The following is a 25,538-nucleotide window of genomic DNA, read 5'->3' on the forward strand; positions in this document are numbered from 1 at the left end:
ATATATTCGTACACCCCAACGGACGTACACGGATATTACGGGATATGTTTAGGGGTTTAGATGGTAAGACTTCGATCAGGACCCACTTCTCAGTTGGTCTATGTAAAAAGGTCTCCTTGACATTCCTAATCAGACGACACAGTTTTTACACTTCATCGAGTGTGTTGTGTGTGCTTCAGACCAACAGATACATTCAGCCCTAAGAATTATTTAAACAGTTTATCAAGCTAATTGTCAAAACTTACGTTATCCTTTTCTCATCGCTGTGGTTTATTAATAAGTTTAAAATACTATTCTCAATGTTGGAACTGGATGTTGGCACTCCCATGTGGATAGGCCGGGAGCGATCCAAGTCGTACAATTATTTATTTATATATACATATATATTAACGTTGTACATCATTCCCTCGTTATTTGCGCTTCATTTTCACGGCGATTCAATGAGTGGACCTTTTCAGACTCGTTTATTGCGACAATTCAGTCTACCGAGATTGTCACCCCTCGGATGGATCGTTAAGCACTTTTTTCAGCAGAATAACAGATTTGTCGAGCAAGCTGCTGTGAACCTTGCGCTCTTGGAACCTGACCACCAGGTATTTTTGCACCTCACACAATGATCTCTCGAGATTCTGTTAAGATAGATGGATGTATGAGTGATCGATCGAATAACGCCCAATGAGTAGCCTCTCTTATTGTTTTTCATCCTGACATTTGTTTTGTGAAGTTTCTGAAACCTCAAGATTCAACTTTGATTGTAAAGTTCATGTTTAACTTTGTTTTCCTTTACCAATCATGACAAGTGAATACTTTTGTGTGCTGGTAATTTAATCATTATGTTATAGATAAATTAAGAGGTGTGTTTTTGGATTTATATGCACTTCTCAGTTGAAAACTGGTGCGTGTACTGGGGTGTGCACCGGAAAGTTTTTGATGGTTAAAAAGAAAAGTTAACGATAATAATTTCTACTCTTAAAATATGCCAATTATTTCTGGGAAAATTATCGCTTCTATAATTCTGTGAAAATTATCCCATCCATGATTCCTTTGGAGCCAGGGGTAGAGCTACTTTTTTCGATGCACATTGAAAATGTGCCAACCAAAAGAGCATTGCCTTGGTGAGGTCATCTTGATGACATCAAACAAAAATTTTCCATTATGATTATCATATTGTTGTTTTCCTAAGTTATTGAGGAGGGCATATAAATCACAGGACCTCCACTTTAGTTCGTCCCCTGACATTTACATAAGTCAAGTGTCATAGTCTAACTTTCTGAATGTGACAGTAAAGGGTGAACCATAATCTTTAATCAAAGTCTTCTTCTCGATCCAAGGGTTCTTCTTTCTTTGCATAATATTCTCCACAACTGCAAACATTGGAGCACACAAGACCACTTTTCTGGCAACCACAGGAATTATTCTGACAAGTCTTGGGATTACAATTTCGAAGTTGCAAGACGGCTTCAGGAGCAGGGGGATATAGACAAAAGACTGGCTTCAGCTTGGTGCCCCCCTGCCCCCCAACCCCACTCTTCCAATGATAGTTCGTGGCAGCAGGGATTGTTAGACAAGGTGTCTGATGACTTCCAAACAAGTGCTATATGAGTATGATAAGCCCGTCCAGTGTATAGAATCGGTGTGCCTAAAGGAGGGGATGTTGTTATCCTCCTTTTCCTTTTCTTGAAAACAGCATCCAACGCAATGACTTCACAGCATCCGCAATTATGTCACAGGCCTTACATAACAGGCAAATATATCACTCCATCTGTCTGTATATAGCTGGAGATATTTGGGGTTAAACTACAAAAAGAGCAAACACATTCAGTATATAATCATCTGCTTCAGTAAAACGCTTTATATGGCTGGCTCCACCTGTAGTAGTAAATGCCCCTGTATTATCAGTGCCCTTGCAAGCATACCATCATATATATGTTTAAAATGTCTTTCTTCCGAGCTTGTTATAAATATTTTGTATTCGCACTCTTTCTCCATTCTTTTTAACGACAGTTGTGGATTTAGGCAGCAATGGAAAGTGTCCGGTCAAAGTACTGTTATGTTTATGGGGTAGATGAAGGGATTTCATTAGAAATATAGAATTGTGTAGAGTTGCATGGCCCGTGGACGTGTAGGAGACATCTCAATGTAATTACGCAGGGAGACTGTGAGTTGAAGTGTTACGTGTCACCACACGGTGGGCGTGTAGTGCCTTGCTAATGAGATGTGGATTAGGGATAGTTTCCATAGTATGTAATCGCCTCTCTGTGACTTTTCCCTCTTTTTCTATTTCAAGATCGGCAATAAAGGTGGGGAACATGTCCCTAAAACAACAACAAAGGGGCAGAAAGCCCCGCCTTCAAAGGGTGACAACAGGCGGTCACGCCCCCGAGTAGTGATTGATGGGCGTGACGTGGGACGCATGGAGAGGAAGAGGGTGTAGGAGGCGAGTAATCGAGGGCCTCAGAGGATCTCGCTTTTGCTCCTGGCATGACAAAGGCTTCACGATTCTCGTATTCGTGCTGTGAATTTGCAGCCTTCTGGGCAAAGCACTGACCGTTGGCTGTCCAACTCAGAGATCGCGTTGTCGTGTGGACCATTGTTTTGAACAGACCGAGTGTGGGAGAGGAACGTCGGCATATTCACTCTGCAGAATAAACTACAGCGCAGTTCGTGAGCCATGACATCGAGTGTCATCTCCACACTTCCTGATGAAGGGCTTGGCACCATTTTGTTGGGCACGTCTCGGAACCGCCTCGATTCCACGTTCCATAAAGACCATCTGGACCAGGCGAAGTGCCGAAGCAAAGGAGGGATTTTTCTTTGGTTCATTTTTCCCTTGTCTGTGTTTAAGTCCGTGTGGAGTCGCCTCAATTGGAATTAGGTTGAGGTTACCTCACGTTTTCTTTCATTATTATAATTTGAATTGTCATTGTACACATTTGATTATTGTTATTAAATTATTATTTAGTTAATTCAATTTGCTTGTGTCCATGTATTTGTGCCATACTGGTACATCACTTAACTGTTTCCCCACGCGCGCATTAATCTCCAAGGGAGAAGTTTGGCCATCTGTCCAGGTAAGGGTAAAAAAACCCTGGATGCAACAATAGCAAACACCTCAGTATCTACTGAAAAGACATCAAGTTTGGTCGTCAGATCTTTATCCATAATGTCGACAACATGCAATAGCAACAGCTGATCTCTTTCTTCGATTGAGTGCTCACCTGCTCGCATTTCTGGAAGACTCACAATCTTAGAAATAGAAAGGTTGGTCTCCATCTGAGTATGATACGCCACGAGAACCTCAGGTGCTCATTTGAAATGGTTTGTTCTTTCATCCTCAGATAAACCATATTTATACAGTGCCTTCAGAAAGTATTCACACCCTCCAATTTTTTTCACATTTTGTTGTGTTACAGCCTGAATTCAAAATGGTTAAAAAAAAAAATTATTGTCACTGATCTACAAAAAATACTTCATAATGACAAAGTGAAAACATGTTTTTAGAAATTTTTACAAATGAAATAAAAATGAAAAGCTGAAATATCTTGTGTCAATGAGTATTCAGCCACCTGAGTCAATATTTTGTAGAAGGTCCTTTGGCAGGATGACAGACAGCTTCGAGTCGTCTTGGGTATGTCTGCATCAGATTTGCACATCTAGATTTGGGGATTTTCTCCCATTCTTCCTTGCAAATTTTCTCAAGTTCTGTCAAGATGGATAGGGAGTATCGGTGAACAGGAATCTTCAAGGCTTTCCGCAGATTCTCAATGGGATTCAAGTCTGGGCTTTGGCTGTGCCACTCAAGGACTTTCACACTCTTGTTCTGAAGCCATTCCAGTGTTGCTTTGGCTCTATGCTTGGGGTCATTGTCCTGTTGGAACGTTAACCTTCACTGCAGTCTCATGACTTTTGCACGCCTCAATAATTTGTCGGTATTTGGTTCCATTCATTGTTCCCTCTATCTTTACAAGTCTCTCAGTCCCTGCCACTGAAAAGCATCCCCATAGCATGATGCTGCCAACACCATGTTTCACTGTAGGGATGATGTAAGATTGGTGATGAACTTTCCTCGTTTTCTGCCAGATGTAGCGCTTTGCATTAAGGCCATAGAGGTCAATTTTCATCTCATCAGACCACAGAATCTTTTCCCTCATACTCCCCGAGTATTTCACGTGCCTTTTTGCAAACTCCAGGTGTGTTGTCATGTGCCTTTTTCTCAGGAGTGGCTTCCATCTTGCTACTCTCCCATAAAGCTTAGAATTGTGAAGTGCAACAGAGACTGTTGTCCTTCTGGCAGGTTCTCCCATCTCATCCAAGGAAGTCTGTAGTTCTGTCAGAATGGTCATTGGGTTCTTGGTAACCTCCATGACCAATGTCCTTCTTGCTCGGTTGCTCAGTTTTAGTGCTGCATAATGGGCCCACATTACAGACCAATTGTGCATTTTGGGTGATAAGCACGAAAATTGGCATAGATGTTGGCACAAAATTGGCACAAAAAAACACTTAAATTTAATCCATTTTAAATACAGGCGGTAACACAAGAAAATGTGAAAAAAATTTGAGGGGTGTGAATAGTTTCTGAAGACATTGTACACGCAAGAAGGTCTTTGATGCTCTTAAATTACATGTCATCATTTTCATGACAATGAATCGAATTTGTTTTAATTGTTCTCTTCTCACGTGTTGCTTCCTCAAGTGAGTCTGACAAATACTGTTCGAAGAGTCCTCTGACTTATTGTGCGCATACCTCATGCTTGCCATAGTGTCAATGAACTTCTTAGTAAATTGCCTTGCATTTGTCATGTCAGGTCAGGTCAGGTATGGGAACATGTGCCAGAACAGCGCGTCGCTGCGTCCACTTTCCGCCGGTACTCCAGGGGCCTCCGTCTGGCCATCCCCCAAGCAGATGCCAGGCCCATCCCCATCTCCTTGAGATGATGGTCAACCTGTTGCAACCATGAGGCATGTGGTCGACCCACTGGCCTCCTCCACTCATGAGACTCCCTCACTGAGAGAATCTGGTGAGCAGGATCAGAGTCAGGAAAACGAGCCACATGTCCATACAGCCGCAACTGACGCTCACGGACTATGCAGGTAACAAATCTCATCCGAGTCTCTCTCAGCAACCGCTCGTTGGACACAAAATCTGACCAGCGATAGCCAAGGATTCTCCGAAGAGACCTGGTACCAAAGGAATTAAGTCTCCATCTCAGATCCTTGGTCAGAGTCCAAGTCTCGCACCCATAGAGCAAGACTGGAAGTACCAAGGACCTGAAGACTCGGACTTTCGTCCTCCCGCACAGGTACCGGCAGCGCCACACCCCATGATCCAGTGAATCCATGACTCCCCAGGCCCGACCCAGACGTCTATTGACCTCTGACTCGCAGCCAGCAGAGACATGAATATCACTGCCAAGGTAAGTGAATCTCTCCACGACCTCAACATCCTCACCACAAACAGACACAGACAGGACAGCAGCATCCAAGATGTCACCGAAAGCCTGGATCTTAGTTTTGACCCAAGAAACCCGTAATCCCAACGGCTCCGACTCCTCATTCAGCACCTCGAGGGCCCCCAAGAGGATGTCTAAAGTCTCTGCAAAGATGACTGCATCATCTGCAAAGTCAAGGTCCGAGATCTTGACATTCCCAAATGACGCACCGCAACTTGATCTCTCCGACATCCTCCCGAGAATCCAGTCCATACAAGTGCTGAAAAGTGTGGGGGCCAGTACACACCCCTGACGAACTCCAGTAACAACTGGAAATAAGTCAGAGATGGTACCACCACACTTCACAGCACTCTCAGTACCAGAGTAGAGTTCAGACATCAGATCGATCAGTTTTGGTGGCACCCCACGAAGACCAAGAATCCTCCAGAGGACATCCCGATTCACTGAATCGAACGCTTTACAGAGATCAACATAGGCTGCAAGCAGCCCCTGCCGAAACTCTCGTCTGCGTTCGGTGAGGACACGAAGTGCAAGGATACGGTCAATCGTTGACCTCTTCGGTGTAAAGCCTGACTGCTCTGGACGCTGGTGCTCAAGCAGATGGTGGCGAACCCTATCGAGAATTATCCGAGCAAAGACCTTGCCCGGCACTGAGAGCAGCGTCACCCCTCGGTAGTTGTTGCAGTCTTGGCGATCACCCTTCCCTTTCCAGAGAGGGACAACAAGGCCCCTCTTCCAGTCAGTTGGGATGATGCCTGTGTTCCTGGCAGAGCACAAAACTGCATGCAACGACACGAGTGCAGCATTTCCACCAGCCTTGAGAAGTTCGGCATGAATGCCACAGATCCCTGGAGCTTTTCCCCGTTTCAACTGGTTCACCGCAGCCCGTGTTTCCACAAGCGTAGGTGGACCACAGTTGATTCGAGGGTCAGCAACAGGGATTGTAACACCCTTGACGTCCAACTCGACAGTTGGGGGATCAACCTGGTACAACCGCTCAAAGTAACCGGCCCAGCGGGCCTTCACTTCAGACTCCTCTGTCAAGAGCCTACCACTCTCTGCTCGAACTGTAGTGCTCCGAGGGATGGGCTTGGATGAACGTAATGCGCGAATTCCCCTGTAAGCGGGACGAGAATCACCTGTCCACAGGTGATGCTCTACCCCCTCACAGATTCCTCGCACATAGGCCTCCTTGTCCACCCTCAGTGCACGTACAGTTTTACGCCTCAGCTCCCTGAACAGCTCAGCTCTACCATTCAGCCTGGCCCTGCGACTCTGGTCAATGGTATCCAGTGTCCCTTGAGAGACAAAATTCTTCTTTGCCCTGCGGTGAGCTCCAAGGCATCCACCGGCAACATCAAGGACGGTGGTCTTGAAGGCGCTCCACAACTCTTCAGGACCCCCCAAAGCACCCAGACCCCCCAAGTGTCCACTCAGCCTGTTCACAAACTCCTCAGCTACTCTCTCATCCCTGAGCTTGGCAACATCCAGCCTAGGCTGGGATGGTACCATTCTCCAGGATTTAAGGTGCAGCTTTAGAGTTTCTACAACAAGCCTGTGGTCAGTATTGAGGAACTGAGCACTCCGGTAGACCCTGCAGTTCTGGATCATCCTCCAACGACCGTCAATGAGGACATGGTCAATCTCCTTTGCCACACCGCCAGCGTTGGAATACCAAGTCCAGCGATGAGCTTGTGAGCGCTGAAACCATGAACCAGCCACCCTAAGTCCATGACTTCTTGCAAAGTCAAGGAACTTAGTGCCATTCTGGTTCATAGTTCCTGACCCATGGGGACCAACACACACCTCATAACCGTCCCTATCAGTTCCAGTCGATGCATTGAAATCCCCCAAGACTAGAAGTGTATCTCGTCTGGGGCACTGATCAACCACAGACTCGAGTGTGGCGTAGAATGCATCCTTCACGGTGAGATCACTCGCCTCAGTCGGAGCATAAACAGAGACCAGGGAAATGACACCTAAGGAGTGACGAATCCTTAATCTCATAATACGCTCGTTGACCGGTGTTACCTCAATTATCATTGGGGTCAGCTTATTGGACACAGCTGCAGCAACTCCTTGGGTATGGTAACCATCAGAGCGACCAGACCAATAGTAGGTGTAACCACCCACCATTATCTCGCCGCAATCCGGTCTCCGAACCTCAGAGAGCGCTGCAATCCCGATGTCCAAACGCTTGAGCTCAGATGATAACAGAGACAGGTGATCATCCTCTCTTAGGGATAGGACATTCCAGGCACCCACCCGAAGGGACCGCCTCAGGTTAACCCAAGGGGACCGCCGTCTGGTGGACGACACCTCAGCACCACTCCGACACACTCTCCCGCAATCTGACCCAGGGATGTTACCCCGTGGTTTCCCTCCTATCAAAGATTGGGGGTCCCGAAGGCTTTGCCCCAATCCCGTCATCCGGTGAGCTGCCCTGCGAAGGGAGGCTGCACAGGAGGTACTCCCACGGAGTGGGTTTTCAGATTTTTTTGCGTTTTTGCGTTTTGCGGAATGAAGGGTTTTACGGTGGCCGGAGTGCAAATCCTGCCACCAACCTCCTAATAAGAAGTGACCCAACTGCAGGAGGACGTCCGCAGACACAGTTGGGCACTAGATTTGGATGGCCGTTGGCTCACAAGGAGCTCCTCTGCCCTTTGACAGGTTTTGTTTTTAATCCTGCTGGGTGTCCATATCCAAACACCCTCCTCACCAGAAAACCTGGTGGGGGAGACGGTTTAGTCGCCGACAACCCGACCATGGAACAGGTTAGTACAGGTTTACATGGTACCTGTAGCAGGTCACAGATCGAACCTGACCTGACATGTCATGTCAGGGGTCTTGATATTGCTAACTATGCACAAGGCATCCATCAGCTGGACAGATCTATTCGAGTGCTATTCTCTTCCACTTCAACAACATCACTGGGGAGCTCCAATTCCACGATTGACAGATACATTAAAATAAGATAGATGGAGGGGTAACGTTGAATTCATATTGACGAATTGCCTCGTGGAGATCGACATCTGGCCTGCTTCTCCTCATGGTTACTCATCTTGCAAACAATTTTCTTTCTTGTTTTATGTATTGGTTCACGAAAAAATATAAATAAGTGACCACTATATTCGTTATTGTTGTGTGTCTGTCTGTATGTCTGTATGTCTCTGTCTGTCTGTCTGTCTGTCTGTCTGTATGTCTGTCTGTCCCGAGCATAGCTCCGTGGGTTTTGATCCGATCCTGACAAAATTTTGGTGGGAGGTTTATATCATGATCCAGTTGTGTTTTCCTGAAAATGGGCGTGGTGCGCCCATTATGGGCGGAGCCACGCCCAAAAAACGTGTGTTTTTCGGGGGTAGCCGATTTCAATTTGCATCTTCTCCTCGGGGGTTTGTCGAATCTGACAGGGGTTTCAGTATTTGGTTAGTCCAATGGCACCCGCATAGCCCCACGGAGCTCTTTTTCATTTTCGTCCCAAGGTCAAGGTCACAAGGTCACGAACTTAGAAAATTGCGAATTTTGACATAAATTTTTTTCTCCGAGGGGTTTGTCGAATCTGGCAGGGGTTTCGGTATTTCGTTAGCCCAATGGCACCTGCATAGCCCCACAGAGCTCGATTTTTCATTTTCGTCCCAAGGTCAAGGCCACAAGGTCACAAACTTAGAAAATTGCGAATTGTGTTTTACGGGGGTATCCGATTTCAATTTGCATCTTCTCCTCGGGGGATTGTCGAATCTGGCAGTGGTTTCAGTATTTGGTAGCCCAATTGCACCTGCATAGCCCCACAAAGCTCGATTTTTCATTTTTGGCCCAAGGTCAAGAAGGTCAAGGTCACAAGGTCACGAACTTAGAAAATTTCGAATTTTGACATAAAAATCAGACAACCGCCCAAACTTTGAGAGCTAGGATGACAATATTTTTTATGCATAAGCTTGAGGTCATTCCCCACCTAAAGTCTTGAAACCATTTTGCTCTATCTCGAACACCTTGTCCGTGGCGCCCCCTTCAAGTTTGTTTTTACGCTGATTTCATCAAAGTATGGATAATCCGCGGAGTGCGAAATGCCATATAGCCTATATGACGTTATATTGTTCCTGGAATGTTCCAGAGGAAGTTTTGCACCAAAGGTCATAATCCTTGACCTTTGACCTTTAAAGTTCACAAAGGTCAAATTTTCAAAGTTGTGGGAATCGAACCGGGTTTTCGACCTTCTTCGACGAACTAACTCCAATAAGCTATAGCACGTATCCTGTTTCCTTATTTTAATGTCCACAACATTGTTTTGTGACCTTTAAAGGTTATGCAAAGGTCAAATTTTGAAAGTTGTTGAACGAAACCGGGTTTTCGACATTTTGCAGCGAATATAATAACCTGTCACTCGTACCACATCATGTTGATCATTTTTATAACTTGGTCAAACATTATCACATTGTCTCATCCTTGACTTCTGAAACAATCTACATCGTCAAATACCGTTCGTGAACCATCGTCGTCTTCAGACTTGTCTATTCTATATATTACGAAAACTCTCATCTTCAATATATGTATGTATGTATGCATGCATGTTCCCTAAATACAGCCAAAACGGAAGACGATAGTGCAAAAATTTACAGCCACCTTACTCACCATTCTCCTGCGGTGTGCAGTATTAAGTTTTGTTCAAATTGGGCAACAAAAAAGTTTTAAAAAAATCAATTCCCGATTCAGTCAAGTACTCTTTAGGAGTATTTGCTCAATGCAAACAACCTCAGCGGTATAGTTCACTGGAGCTATCTTTTAATTTTTTTTTAAATGATTTTTTTCATCAACCGCTGATGCAACGGGAACCCAACGGGTTCACGGGTCGTCTAGTAGTTACTAATTTTCTATTTACTTTTGGCAACTGCACCCACATCTTTGAAAAAAATGATATTTGTTCATTTTCTGATGTGCCCTAATTTGTTTGCAGCTTTCTTCCCCAAATCATCGTGATTAAAGAACATCATGTTTTATTGCATCAGGGGGAACACCAAAAATTTGGATTGCACTTAATTGTGATATTACAATTTCACTGTTATTTAATTGCATTTCAGACCCAATGTTCAATCGCTTTATTCTTCCATCTGATTGTTTAATCTTTCAAAAAAAAGTACAATTTCTATTACTTGATATTTCATTACTTTGGAAAATGACCTGTTTTGTCTCTTCAAACATCAGCAGAGCCACACCATCATCCCCTATGCCTGCACCACCCAACCCTTCACCCCCCATTTTACTCCATTAATGAGTAAATAGCCTATGAATTAAACCTGGTTATCATTTTGCTTTCTTATCCACAATCAGGTGCTGGAACTGGGCTTTGGACCAGGTATTGGCCTGAAAAATGCCCTCGCAAAACTTGGACCTCATGGCCATTTATATGGAGTTGACCCATCAGAATACATGCATTCTGTGGCCAGCCGACGTCTTGCATCCGGAATCCAGGTACAAGAGGCGTTCACAATGTTCTTGGAATGGCAGATTCATTCGCACCATTTTAACGGGTGATTTCTCATAAATGTGCCTATATGCATGTTATATGGCTTGATGCGATTAGTTTCATTCATGTGATATTGTTTAGTGCTCCATCATGCAATTATGGATCTTACTAAAATTGAGTATTAAGGTCTCATCAAAGTTTTGTGCATACAAGGTGCCAGCTCCAAGGAAAGCTACAACCGGAGATGACAACCGTCCGGAGTATCAAATAATGTGTGAATACATCTCTCTGGTCGTTTATAAGCAATACAGCTGAAATGGGATATGTTCTACAATCTCTTCACCTGAGCCTAATTCAAAATTTTAAAATACAGAATTGACCATAGCAGCAGTTCTGATGGCTACAAAAACAACAAAGTGTTAATTTGTCCAATTTGGACATTGTTTGACAATCCAGAGAGGTTTTTAAGTTTTGAAATTCAGCTCAGGTAAAGAGATTCTTGAGGTTATCACATGTGTGGAAACTAAATAAAGCCACAAACACTCGGAGACGCCTGGAATGTCAAACAATGTCCGAATTGGATAAATGCACACTTTTTTTAACAGTCAGAACTACTGCTGAGGCCATTAATTATCTTCAAAAAGGGTGTTTTTTAAAATCATGCATGCCCATGGAGTTCCCCAAGTATGCATGCAAAGTTTGGGGCCGCAAGGCTTCATGGTTTTGTAATTATGGATGAGACTGACTTCTTGACAGATTGATGGACTGACACACTGACATTTATGATGTACTTGGAAATACAACCCGGGGGAGAGGGGAGAGGAGAGGATGGAGGGAGGGGAGAGGGGAGAGGAGAGGATGGAGGGACGGGAGAGGGGAGAGGAGAGTGGAGGAGAGGATGGAGGGAGGGGAGAGGAGATGATGGAGGGAAAGGAGACGATGGAGGAAGGGGACAGGAGAGGAGGGGATGGAGGAAGGGGAGAGGACGGACAGAGGGAGGGGAGAGGAGAGGACGGAGGGAGAGGAGAGGAAGCTCGGAAGGGGAAAAGAGCGAGGGTGGGTGGGGGTGGGGGGAGGGCAGCGGAGAGCAACGCCTCACCAAATGTTGTGATACACTGCAGGAGGCAGTGGTGTAAGGAGCGGCTGAGACAGAGACAGCGAGAGAGAGAGAGAGAGAGAGAGAATGAGTGAGAGTGAGAGGGGAGGAGGAAAAAAAAGGTAGAAAGGTGAGGGGTAGAGGTGGGGTTAGCAAAGAGAATGATGTTACGCTTAATGACCAAACACACCAAAAATAACACTCGTGTCAGAACAGCTGTACACACAATGACACAACAGAGTTTGTGAAGTAATTCGCTAGCACATCTGCAAAAGCTTTGAGATAACAATTCCAGAGAATTCATGAGAACATGAACCAAAAGCAATCACTGAAAACATGAAAGTACCACTCACCTTCGACCTCATGATCCCATCGAGTGTGAACATCGAAAACAAAGCATTGCGACCAAATAACATACATGGGTACAAAAAAGAGAAGGCATTGGTAATTGAGGTGTTAATACCAGTGATTTTGGACTAAACAATGAATATTCACAATGTCATGGAGGGAGGGAGGGAGGGAGGGGAGAGGAGAGGACAGGGCAGAGGGAGGATAGAGGAGATTAAATCAAGAATAAGAGGAGACTTAAAAAAGATGCACATTTTGGACTAAATCAAGAAAATGACAAAGTCCCAAGACCTCAAGAATGAAGTGTAAAGAGCCTGGAAGCTGAAGAATGTCAAAGTTGTACCAGTGATGATAAAGATCCTCACGGAAATGATGATGAAGAACATCACAGAGATATTAAAAACTATCCCTGGGAATATAACCACAAACGAACTGCAGTTGGAAGCTGTCCTGGGCACAGCGACGATCCTGAAGAGAGACCTCAGCACAAAACTTTGAGAACGGAAAACTTCACAGCTTGGTCCGTGAATCGTGACACCTTACTGAAATGAAGGTGGATACTTTGAGCCCACCCTGGGAGGACTGCATTCCACATTCTGAAACCCACATATATCAATCACACACACACACATCAATCACACACACACACACACACACACACACACCAACCACACACACACACACACACACACACACACACACACACACACACACACACACACACACACACACACACACACACACACACACACACACACGGCTACTTTGAGACCTGGGGCGAGAGCATTTAAAACCCACGCTATCTTCCTGGCAAGGAATTAAGAAAATGAATAGTAGATTGCTCACTATTGTCAGCAGAGACCTTGGAGTAGCAGAAGGGCATTGTCATGGCTTGTGCTACAGATCCTACACAAATAAGGGAGGAAAATGCTGCCAGCAGTGGTGACATGATGAAGACCACAATGATGAAGCTTAGTATGAGATTGCTCAAAGTCACTCGCACAATGAGGTGTTTCTGTTTATTAGGAATGAGCTTTCCCCAACCCCCAGGTGATTGCGATGGCTGATCTCATATTTCGACTGGTTGCATTGATTAAATCTCATCATGAACAGGTGAAGAACTCCTTTAAGAAGCACCTCCGCGAAAGGCTAGAAAGTGAGTTTGATAAAGCCCGAGATAGATTTGCCAATGAGAAAGGGAAACTTCTTCTCTTTCCTGACACTTGTCAATAACGGAACTTGCCCAGGCCTACCAGATGCTGAAATCAGAGTTGCAGATCCTGTAATCTCTCACTGCAGAAGAGGTTCTAGCACTTCAGGTGAGAGCAGACATCAGAAAGAAAGATTTCCCTCAGGCCTGGCCACCACTGGTAGTGAAAGCAGAGGAAAGTGGACCCATCATCCCAGAGTCTGTCATCCTCTTTCTGCGATATTTACTGACAGGTACCAAGGAAAACGGCCATGCATCCCAAAGAGTTCAATGGCATTCAAGTCTCTGAATGTAGAACTCGTACAGACCCTCAACCGATTTGGTGACGGTGTATCCTCTTCCCACCATTCTACTCCCAGATGGAAGATATTGACACTGCCCTGTGTCTGTAGAAGCTCTCGATGTCAAAAGATGACATTGTCCTCTTTCAAGCAAACACCCATCATGGCGTTTTCACTACCCGAGCCTGGGACAACATTGACTGACTTGAAGAGACCAGCAGTGGCGAGGGGACATCCCACAGAATCAATAGAATTGCTATCCAAGCAAAGGCAGTTTACGTGCAGCCAGCTAAATCCTGACCCCTGTTGACAAGACAAAGAAGAGAAGCATCAGTACTTCACAGCCGATGCTGCCCACATACAATGTTTGGCAGAGAGGGCCCACCCCAAACTGAAAACATAGACGTTGACCCTGCCGTTGTCCTGTCTGTGAGATAGAAGAACCTCATCTGGGTTTTATCCTGCACATCAGAGGAAGAAGACCAGTCAATCAGCAGCTGGACTGCTTCAATATCCTGATTCAAGTTGATGTGACAATCCTCGATCAGGACAACATTGGCTATCTACCACCCCCCCCTGTCCCCACCAATCGATGCTCCTGCAACACAAATGTTAACTGTCATGATTCATTCATTCATTCATTCATTCACAAAGTGCTGAATCACTCACTCACCATAATGCGAAGCTTCAGGCACTGCACACAAAGGCTGCCGAGATAATATGAAAACATTCTGAGAAGTAAATGTTTCCTCCGGGTGGGGACATTATCGAAGTTAAAAATCATAGTTACTTTGTTAAAGTTAAAACTTTGCACACACACACACACACACACACACACACACACACACACACACACACACACACACACACACACACACACACACACACACACACACACACACACACACACACACACACACACACACACACACACAAACACACAAACACACAAACACACAAACACACAAACACACAAACACACAAACACACAAACACACAAACACACAAACACACAAACACACAAACACACAAACACACACACACACACCTACTTTGAGACATAGAGCTAGGTCAACCCCCCCCCGATTCACCCCCCCAAGATATTACTAATAAGTGAAATTTCTAGTCCTGGCCCATGGACTAAGGGTTAATGCCTGATAAGTGAAATTTCTAGTCCTGGCCCATGGTCTAAGGGTTAATGCCTGAAATGGCAGCTCTTACTAGCTTACCATGGCCAACTTTATCACTCCTCTGCTAGCTTGAGATGAAATGTAACTTCACCAATGGGATCCTGAAGCCAAATTGAAATCCATGCAGTGCAAGTACAAGAAAATGCTGTCACCTCAGATAAATTTAATCTAACAATCAGCCAGCATTGTCATGGCCTCGATTTTCTGTGCTGCCAAGTGCCAAGGGAAACCCATTGATTGGCTAACTGACTCACTTTTCCTTCAGGATTTGAGGTCACACCTGCATGAGCACCAATTTCCTTCAATGATGACCGTGCATTGCAGTCAATAAATATTATTTTGTAAAATTAAACAAAAGTCAATGTGTCTTGGATTTTTGTTCACGTCTCATTCCTTTAACCTTTTCAGCCAATCCCCCCTAAGTTTACACCTTGCTCGCCGAAAACATGGACCAACTTCTATCCTCTCATCCAAACTCTCTCTTCCTCAAATGTGGTGACTTCAGTTGTCATCATGCCAGTTGGCTGGGTGTGGGTACCTCTCTCACCTGCCATGGTTCTTCAGCAAAATATTTCTGTGATTCAATGGGTCTGACACAACCTGTCAAGTTCCTGAACCACATCTCAACCAATGATACCCCATCTCTTCTGTTCTTTTTGTTCAAATCATTTTGACCAATCTCTCCTGAAAATATCTGCTGTTCTTCATTTGCTCCAATCACTTCATCTGACCACATGCTTATCAAAGTAGACGTCTCTCGCTATTATTAGAGAACCACCTCAGCGCCATCGAGTCTGACATTTCACTCGGGCCGACTGGCAAAGACTTCAAGCAGCAATCAAACTTCTAGACTGGTCTCCCATCTTTACTTTCTTTGACATCAACTCATTTTGGGAATTCTTTCAAATAAATTTGTTCTCTCTCATGCACAGATATTTCCCGTCTCATCTTCAGTTATCCTGTCCTTCCTCCCACCCATAGTACACTGAAGCTTGTGGTGAGGCAGTTGTCCTGAAACAACTTGCCTTCGCCTCATGGAAGGCAAATCCAACTGAAGACAATCTCAATTCCTTACACAAAGCTCGGAACAAGTGTGTCTCTCCCTTGAGGAGAGCAAAGTTTAGGTCAGGGCTCTGTGCAGGCCAGTCAAGTTCTTTCACATCGATCTTGACAAACCATTTCTGTATGGATCTCGCTTTGTGCACAGGGGCGTTGTCATATTGAAACAGGAAAAGGACTTCCCCAAACGGTTGCCCAAAGTTTGAAGCACAGAATCGTCCAGAATGCCGTTGCATGCTGTTGCATTAAGATTTCCCCTCACTGGAACTAAGGGCCAAGCCAAAACCATGAAAAACAGACCCAGACCATTATTCTTCCTCCACCAAACTTTGCAGTTGACACTATTCATTCGGGTAGGTCGCATCCTCCTGGCATCTGCGAAACCCATATTAGTCCGTTGGACAACTCGATGGTGAAGAGTGATTCATCACTCCAGAGAATGCATTTCTACAGCTGCAGAGTCCAATGGCGATGAGCTTTACACCACTTCAGCCGATGCTTTGCATTGCGCATGGCGATCTTAGGCTTGTATGCGGCTGCTCGGCCATGGAAACCCATTTCATGAAGCTCTCGATGAACAGTGCTTGTGGTGACGTTGCATCCAGAGTCAGATTGGAACTTGCTAGTGTGTTGCAATCGACGACAGATGATTTTTCCGCGCTACGCGCTTCAGCACTCGGTCGTCCCATTCTGTTAGCTTGTGTGGCCCACCACCTCGTGGCTGAGCAATTGTTGCTCCTTGACGTTTTCACTTCACAATAACAGTATTACAGTTGACCGGGACAGCTCTATCAGGGCAGAAATTTGACGAACTGACTTGTTGTTAAGGTGGCATCCAATGACGGTCCCACATTGAAAGTCACTGAGCTCTTCAGTACGGTCCTTTCTCGTGCCAGTGTTTGTCTATGGAGATTGCATGGCTGTGTGCTTCATTTTATACACCTGTCAGCAATGGGTGTGGCTGAAATAGCCGAATCCATGAATGAAAAGGGGGTGTCCACATACCTTTGGCCATGTAGTGTATTTTTCATCTTGAGATAAATCTTCTTTGTCCACAAATTATGTACTCATTTCTCTTTGTTTGCTTTAAAATGCCTTTAAGCAATATGGAATTATGAAATCTGTTGTAAAGTATTGGATAAAATCACTTTATAAGGAATGGTTCACATGCACTGAGATACAGTTGAGATAAAGACTTAAATTGGATATCAGGTCTCTCACAATGACAGTCTGAGCTCATTGTATTTGCAAATAAGGGCTGCTCATGGTAATGAGTTTCTTTGTTTGCTCAGAATTCATTATGACAGGCCATGAGTGAGTAGTTTTCTGCTCTGATACTTTAAAATAAACTTGATAATGGATCATTGCATACTGATGGTTTTTTGAGAATGAAGCGATATCGTGTGTTAGTTAACTGTGGAACAATATAATCTTTTCTTTATTTCACTTGGTGGCAAGTTAAGTTATAGCTGCTTCAGTTGGCACCAGTCAGTCGAACACCAAAACCATTGCAAAGTCTCATTAACTCTGCTTTTCCATTGTTTTCTTATTTAGATTGTAAAGCAGAAGTGTCATCGGACTGCTGAGGCAATGTACTTTCCATTGTTCTGCAATCTTGTATGTTGTCTGTGCAAACCAGATGCTCCACCGGCATGCTTATTGTACTAAATGCTTATCATTGCCGATGTAAATGAAGGTTTTCTGTGCACGCACGACCTGAAGCAAGACGCACATTCTTTCACTGCGCTATCTTGTTTTATTATGCACATAATTGTTTTTTCTCTTTGCTTGAAGGACCTCTTGTTTAACAAAGCTTTATTGTCGTCTGGTATTGATTAACCAGTCCCCTTTGATGCTCTGACCCCTCCCTATTTTCCAATCATATGAAAACCATGTATTCTGGCTCAGAGTCAGAGATCTGCTTGGACAGTTGAAGATGAGCCTTTCTCTGCACATATATGTTTACACAATAAATTGTCTATTACATGACAAAGTGTTTTCCCTTTTGTGTAAATTTCCACGACAGTCATCTGCCATCTGCTTAGAAATCAGCTAACATTACTGCTCTGCATGAAAAAGGTGCAAAATCTGATCTCTGCAACTACAGACCAATCAGCTTTCTCCAAATCAGCAAGGTTATGGAATCCATCATCGCTTCCAACATTAAATCCTTGCTCTTCTCGAATGACCTGATTTCTGATCATCAATTTGAATTCAGACCAGGTCACTCTACCCTGGACTTGCTGCTCCTGCTTTCCCAACAATGGATGGAGGCCCTCAGTGCCTGCCATGAGATCAGAGCAATCTCGCTGGACATATCACGTGCTTTCGATACAGTGTGGCAGCCCGCCCTGCTCCCCAAACTCTCTTCCTATGGTATCCAAGGTAATCTCCACTCATGGCTCACAGACTTCCCCTCCTGTCAGTCAACATGTGGCCCTGAATGGAATTCTCCCATCCCCTCTTTACGTTTAGGCTGGAGTTCCTCAAGGCAGGGCCCTGTTCTTTTTCTGGTTTTCATCAATGATCTCTTTGACTCTGGAAAATCCTCATTTTTCTCTTTGCTGATGATTCCATCCCAGCCTCTTCACTCTCTGCAGATCTGGATAAAAGTTCAAGCTGGTCCAACACTTGGAACATGTTTCTCAATTCTGACAAATGTCACACTCAGGATGTCTCACCGAAAGGATGTCTGGAGCCCCCCCCCCCATTTACTTTCTCAAGAATCCTCTTGAAAAAGTCCTATTATTCGAGCTTCTGGGCCTCACTATCTGCCGTGATCTATCCGGGGAAAGCTACATCTCCAAGCTGGCTTCCAAAGCGAGTCATCGACTGGGCATCTTCCATCGTGCAAAGTCCTTCCTTGGCACACCTGAGCTCCTGACCACATACAAAGCTTTCATCCACAGCCTGAAGGAGTACTGCTCTCCGCTGTGTGCTGGTGCTCCCACCTCTCACCTTTCTTGGCTTCACAATGTGGAAACCAAGGCATTTAAGATCATTGGTATCTTCCACGATGAGGATGAGTCCTTGGGTCTCTCACTCTCTGTGTGAGATTGGTGGTCTTTCTGTCTTCTACTGTCTCCACTCTGGCCTCGCCCCCTCCTGCTCTGTCTGCTATCTGTCCCGCCCATATTTCCGCAGGGCGCTCAAGGTCCGTCAGCATCCTCCTTCTGCTAAAACGTCCAAAATTAAGAATCACTGCTCACCTTCACTCTTTCATTCCTATTTTTTCCCCACCTTTGGAACAAATTCCCACTCTCTTCAATCCCACTCTTCCTTGCAGGTCTTCAAAACAGCTGTTCGCCACCATCTCTTATCTTCCCCCATCCAAAACCATGATCTTTTCTATCCCTGTTAATCCACCCCAAACCCACCTCCTTCAGATTCCCTGCTTTCCTTGCTGAAAATCCCTGTCATATAAAGACCTGAAAATCCCTGTCTTACCATCATGTTTACCCCGTGTACCCTGCGCCATCCCTCTTCCTTCTACAGATCTCCTCATGTCTCTGTTCCCCCACTGTTTTGTGCTTCCCTTTCCCACCCTCTTATCTCCTGCTCCCCTTGTTATACGTTCTGTGTGTTCGCTCTCATACGAGCCTCGACAATGTATACAAAAAAAGTTTTTACCCTTTAAATCCCATCATGACGGCCTCACATTAATGCACGTGTATGTTCAGACAGGACAGGTGAAGCTGTTGCGTGGAAGAGCAGAAAGCCTACCACTATCTGATGGAACCATTGATCGTGTGTTCCACTGCAGCAGCTACTACTACTGGACAGACTTGGACAAGGCATGCAATGAGATCAAAAGAGTCATGAAACCAGGCAAGATGAACAATGAAAACCTTTCAAAATTCATTACAATTTTGATATTTTAATGATGCTTGCAGAAAAAAATGCTACAAAAGTGTCTTGAATGTATTGACATCTTTGGTGGACTGCTGATGAAGTAACTATAATTTGTGGAATAAAAGCAGTCAGAAATGAGAACGGCACTCAGTAGAATACATACATCCACAATGCTGAACAGTTTATGTTTTGTATCCCACTGAAAGGCTGGATCTGGATCCCAGATCCTTGTCCCAGAACAGCTTATTCTTGTCACCGACCCAACTCACCCACCAAGATTTCCCATAATCCTTCCATAACATTTGAAATGTCATTCTATATATCGGTTTTGGCCCTATCTCGCAATGGTTCAGGAACTAAAAAAAATATAGTATCTGGATGCAGATTCAGATCTTCACCAAAATAGAATCAATTCTTCGTTGTCACATGCCCAACCTGTCCACCAAGTTTCGTCATAATCTGTCCACAACTTTTTGAAATATCCTGCTCACAGACTGACAGACAAATAAACGGACAGGAGTGAAAACATAACCTCCATCCACCTTCAGTGGCGGAAGTAATTATGTACTGTGTTACAATATGATTAAAAAACAAGATTTTTGGATTGAAGATGAAGGCATGTGCAATGTATTTTAAGATTCAAGAAAACAAAGCAATACAGATCACTGGAAGTCCAGATGCCCTTGAATTTCGACCTGAATTAATTATTTCATATTTTGCCTACCTTTAGGAGCATTCATGGTGACAACACTGAGGATGTCTCAGCTGCAGAAGCTTGAGGAAAATGGCCTCTTCAAGGAAGTGAATTGGCAGCCACAGCTCCTTATGGAGGCTCTGCAAAGGGCCCATTTCACAGATGTCAACATGAAGAACTTCCAACAAGGCTCAATTAAATATGAGGCAATTTTTGCCGCCATTACTTAAATGAATAACAAAAATCCAGGTTCACGATTTGACCTTGAAGAATTCCAAGCACAGATATCAGGAAGAGATTAAAAATAAATACGAGTGAAGAATATTTGAGGAATAGAGATTTGATTGCTATGGTTATTTGCAATGAAGGTCAGGAGATGAAACTGTTAAGAATGCAATAAAGCTTGTGAAAGAAGGAAGAAAGCCGAGAAGATGACAGAAAAAGACATGGATTGAAAATGTTAATAAAGATATGGAATGTTTGGATTTGCATGAAACTGCCGCAAAAGATAAATCTGAATTGAGGAATAGCATGATTTGACCAACCCCCTGAAAAAGGGGAAATGGTCATAAAATGTTTGTTATTACCCTCGCCGTAGGAGAGGGTATTGCGTTTGGGTCCATTTGTTACTTGCAAAATCGAAGATTTTTCAAGTATTTTGGTCAATCGATTTCGTTCTTCTGTCTGTTTGTCTGTTCGTCTGTTTGTCACCTGCAGGTCGCAATTTTAAACTGATATTCACAAGACTTCACCACATGGTAGAGTTTCGCATGAGGAAGAAGCCTATTGTTTTTGAGGTCAAAAGATCAAAAGGTCAACTTTGGCCAAAGGTCAACAACGTTGGTGAGATTTCTAAAATCCTCAATTTTCATCTGATTGACTTGAAATTTGAAGAGAATTTATATTTCAGGTCACTGAATTCAACTCGCCAATAATTTTTGAGGTCAACATAGACCGAAAGGTCAAAATAGGCCAAAGGTTAACAACTTATGTGGTATTTCTAAAATCCTCAATTTTCATCCCATTGATTTGAAATTTGAAGAGAATTTGCATATCAGGTCAGTGAATTCAAACCGCCATTTATTTTTGAGGCCAACATAGGCCCAAGGTTAACAACTAAAGTTGTATTTCTAAAATCCTCAATTTTCATCCAATTGAATTGAAATTTGAAGAGTATTTATATTTCACGTCACTGAATTAAACGTGCCAATTATTTTTGAGGTCAACATTGACCAAAAGGTCAACATAGGCCAAAGGTCAACAACTTAGGTGAGATTTCTAAAATCCTCAATGTTCATCTGATTGACACGAAATTTGAAGAGGATTTATATTTCATGTGAAGGAATTCAACCGCCAATTATTTTTGACGTCAAATTTGTTTCTTGAATTTTGCAATTATCATGCTCTGCACAACGTCGCCTTCTTGTTTGTTTGTTTGTCCACACAGAACATTAGTGTTTTTCTCCGCAACCGCTTGTCGGATTGAGACAAAATTTTCACCTTCGGAGCGACGACTCAATGTAGTTTCCTGGAGTCAGGGAAGGTACCGGAAGATTGGAGGGTAGCAAATGTAACACCATTATTTAAGAAAGGATACAGAGAAGAATTTGGAAACTATAGACCTGTGAGCTTGACTTCACTTGTGGGGAAGGTGTTGGAGACATTAATTCAGGACCAGATGAGGAATGTTGTGGAACTTATTTGTTAACGTTTTTATTTTTCTTACTTTTAGTTAACCGTTTTAACCCGACTCGATGTAAATCATGCTACCCAAATGAAAGCCACAATTAATTCACTGTCCACAACGTGAAAGTATAATACATGTGAGAGTTTTATTTTTACTTTGTACTCCTTGGTTCCAAGGAGCACAACCCACTAAGATGGTATACATCCACACGTGCTTGCACTAAAACAAGATTTCCTGGTATTTATATGAGTAGGGTGAATATACTGGTTCTGGCTCACTTTTCCCCATGTAAATGAATGGGGGATTTTCAGCGATTCCTTTTTTTTCCCCTAAAAATAAACCCCCTTTTTATCCCAAGGTATATTTATTTGTCTCCCCTTTTAACCTGTGGACACTTTTTTTTTCAAATAATCCATGCAATAAGATAAAGATTTGTTCAAGTACTAAAGTGGTAATGTGATTTGTTAAAGGTGATTCTAAAGAAATATCTGAAACGTCTAAGCCTCGAGACACTCTTTATCAAATAACCGATGCATATTTTTTAGCTCACTCATTGAACCTATAAACATTTGTTCATTCTCAAATTCCTTCAATAGTTTAATTTTCTTTGCACAATAATCCCCATCTAAAATATTGAAAAACAAAACATTTGAATCTTTATATTTTTTAAGATACCCCTTTTGTGCCATTACGAAATGATAAACTTCTCTTAATGATCTCATCTGGCCACCGTCCGAGTTGTAAATCATTTTTGTGCATAAACCACGCCATAAAAAAAGTTTTGCTTCAAATGTTTTCAGTTCGTGCCATGAAAATGAGGAAGTGTTTTTTTTTTTGACACGGTTGTGCTGTGAGAATAAGGAAGTGTTTTTGGACAGTCATGCTGTGAAAAAATAGGAACTATTCTGTGAGACAAGGCCTCGTGTTTCTATTTTATCTCAGAACACGAACAGGCTTTTAAACATAAGTTTAATCAAAATCATTTTAGGGCATTTTAAGTATGTTTTAAAAATGATTCATACAATTTGAGAATATATCGCCCAGTTATTTTCCAAGCTGTCTCGCCCGAAGCGTCATTTCCTGTGGCCACACCCAATGATTAAGCAATCTCCTCATCGTTGCCTTATAAGTGATTCGCCAGACAAAGTTTCTGCCAGACGGGATTTTCATTTTTACAACTGAGACATGAGTGATCTTTCTTCCGCGAACAAAACAGCTCAACACAAAGTTGGTAAGCCTGTGTATAGGTTCCTCTTTGAACGATGAAGCAATTGATTATTAATTAAATCGTGATAATTCTGATATATTTTTTTTTCTTGGCAGGTCCTTGGAAGAAGAGCACTTTACATATCACGACGAGGTGCATGAAATTAATGCTCTTATTGAAGAGGTCAATCATCTTAGAAGAGAATTGAAAAACATTTTTAATGACTGACACGACGTCTTATCACGGCCTCTGATCTTTTTGCCATCTTGTACCAATGGTAAAAAAAACTGAGACATGGACTCACTCTCTTCCGATGAAGATAACAGCTCACTACAAAGTTGGTAAGTTTGTGTATGGTTTCCTCTTTGAACGATGAAGCAATTGATTATAAATTAAATCGTGATAATGCGAAAATATATATTTTTTCCTGGCAGGTCCTTGGAAGAAGTGGAGTTTACATATCACGATGAGGTGCATCAAATGAATGCTCTTATTGAAGAGGTCAATGATTTTAGAAGAGAATTGAAAAACATTTATAATGACTGGTACGAAGTCTTATCACGGCCTCTGATCTCGAATGAATTAAACCAATGGTGAGACGTGTGTGTGTGTGTGTGTGTGTGTGTGTGTGTGTGTGTGTGTGTGTGTGTGTGTGTGTGTGTGTGTGTGTGTGTGTGTGTGTGTGTGTGTGTGTGTGTGTGTGTGTGTGTGTGTGTGTGTGTGTGTGTGTGTGTGTGTGTGTGTGTGTGTGTGTGTGTGTGTGTGTGTGTGTGTGTGTGTGTGTGTGTGTGTGTGTGTGTGTGTGTGTGTGTGTGTGTGCGCGCGCGAGCGTGTGTGTGTGTCTCTTTCCCTGTTTGTCTCTCTCTATCTCTCCCTGTCTGTCTCTTTGTATCTCTCTCTGTCTGTCTTTCTTCCTACCTCTCTCTGTCTGTCTCTCCATCTATATCCTTGACTCATTATTTTATTTTTTTTCAGCTCGATCACACAACATAAGCTGTTGAAGCAATCTGGTAAAACACATGATTTTCTGGAGGTAAATGTTTCTGAATTATTATTTAGTTATTTGTTTATTTATTCTTTTATTAATATCACTCTCTCTTTGGAATGTCGCCTTATGTTGGTTGCATCATTAGTTTGGACGCGGTTTTGTCAGTACACTGGAATTCATTTTATTGACCTTGGAAGGATGACAGGCTGAGTCGGCCTCCTGGTGTGTTAATTCAGTGGTCAACGAGGCTTGAACTTAGAACCAACACCAGGCTTACTCATATTACCATGTAATTATCTTTATAAAACCTAATTATTATCCACTTTTTGTTTCAAAACAGAATATGGTATCTGAGTTTCGAAATCACAAGACATCTGAAGAAGATTGCTGGGAAAGATTATACATTCTCGCAAATGAATATTTAATATTTTAAATTTTGATTAATTATATGTGTTTTGTTTACAATAACTTGATTTTGAATTTCAAAAAAAGGACCAAGACATGAAGAAGAGGGAGGGAGGGGGGGTGGGCGGGGGGTAGGTGCGCTCCCCCAACGACCCATCACCCCCTCATCCCACCCCTCCCCTCCCCATGTGTGTGTGTGGGGAAGGGTGGGGGTGGGATGAGGGAGGTGGTGGGTCAAAGGTGGGGGTGCACAGGGGGGATGAGGGGGTGGGGTTTATGTGGGCGGGCTTGTGTGGGCGGGGCGTGTGGGCGGGGCGTGTGTGGGCGGGGCGTGTGTGGGCGGGGCTTGTGTGGGCGGGGCGTGTGTGGGCGGGGCTTGTGTGGGTAGGGTTTATGTGGGCGGGGCTTCGGTGGGGGCTTGTGTGGGCAGTGTTTATGTGGGTGGAGCTTGTGTGGGAGGGGTTTATGTGGGCAGTGTTTATGTGGGCAGGGTTTATGTGGGTGGGGCTTGTGTGGGCAGGGTTTATGTGGGAGGGGTGAATGTGGATGAGGCTTATGTGGATGAGGTTTGTGTGGATAAATGGATGGGTGGAGAGATGGGTGGATGGGT

At 43.6% G+C, this 25,538-nt stretch overlaps 1 protein-coding gene across 3 annotated transcripts; it reads left to right on the forward strand.

Moving 5' to 3' along the window:
• The first annotated feature begins 341 nt into the window (after nucleotides 1–341).
• On the forward strand, nucleotides 342–25,024 carry LOC147025099 (uncharacterized). Of its 3 annotated transcripts, XR_015059343.1 has the most exons (6): nucleotides 342–593; nucleotides 10,776–10,916; nucleotides 19,776–19,923; nucleotides 20,678–24,128; nucleotides 24,511–24,568; nucleotides 24,864–25,024. XR_015059343.1 is itself a non-coding variant. In XM_085885719.1 (4 exons), the coding sequence occupies exons 1-4, from the start codon at nucleotides 441–443 to the stop codon at nucleotides 20,869–20,871; spliced, it is 636 nt and encodes a 211-aa protein (XP_085741845.1). In that variant the 5' UTR covers nucleotides 342–440; the 3' UTR covers nucleotides 20,872–24,374. The 3 variants fall into 3 exon arrangements, 1 of the variants encoding a protein (XP_085741845.1); XR_015059344.1 differs by lacking the exons at nucleotides 24,511–24,568; nucleotides 24,864–25,024 and having other exon boundaries at nucleotides 20,678–23,876; nucleotides 23,970–24,374; XM_085885719.1 differs by lacking the exons at nucleotides 24,511–24,568; nucleotides 24,864–25,024 and having other exon boundaries at nucleotides 20,678–24,374.
• Nucleotides 25,025–25,538: the final 514 nt, after the last annotated feature.

Source organism: Eptatretus burgeri, chromosome 6 (assembly GCF_056783735.1).
Source record: "Eptatretus burgeri isolate ZD-2024b chromosome 6, Ebu_testis_v1, whole genome shotgun sequence".
NCBI classification, from domain to species: domain Eukaryota; kingdom Metazoa; phylum Chordata; class Myxini; order Myxiniformes; family Myxinidae; genus Eptatretus; species Eptatretus burgeri.

Bases quoted from the DNA above. Each gene is read 5' to 3' on its own strand.
- LOC147025099 (XM_085885719.1), top strand. From the start codon at position 441: ATGAGTGGACCTTTTCAGACTCGTTTATTGCGACAATTCAGTCTACCG. The intron at 594-10,775 runs GTATTTTTGCAC...ATCCACAATCAG, and splicing joins TCTTGGAACCTGACCACCAG to GTGCTGGAACTGGGCTTTGG. The intron at 10,917-19,775 runs GTACAAGAGGCG...GTGTATGTTCAG, and splicing joins GTCTTGCATCCGGAATCCAG to ACAGGACAGGTGAAGCTGTT.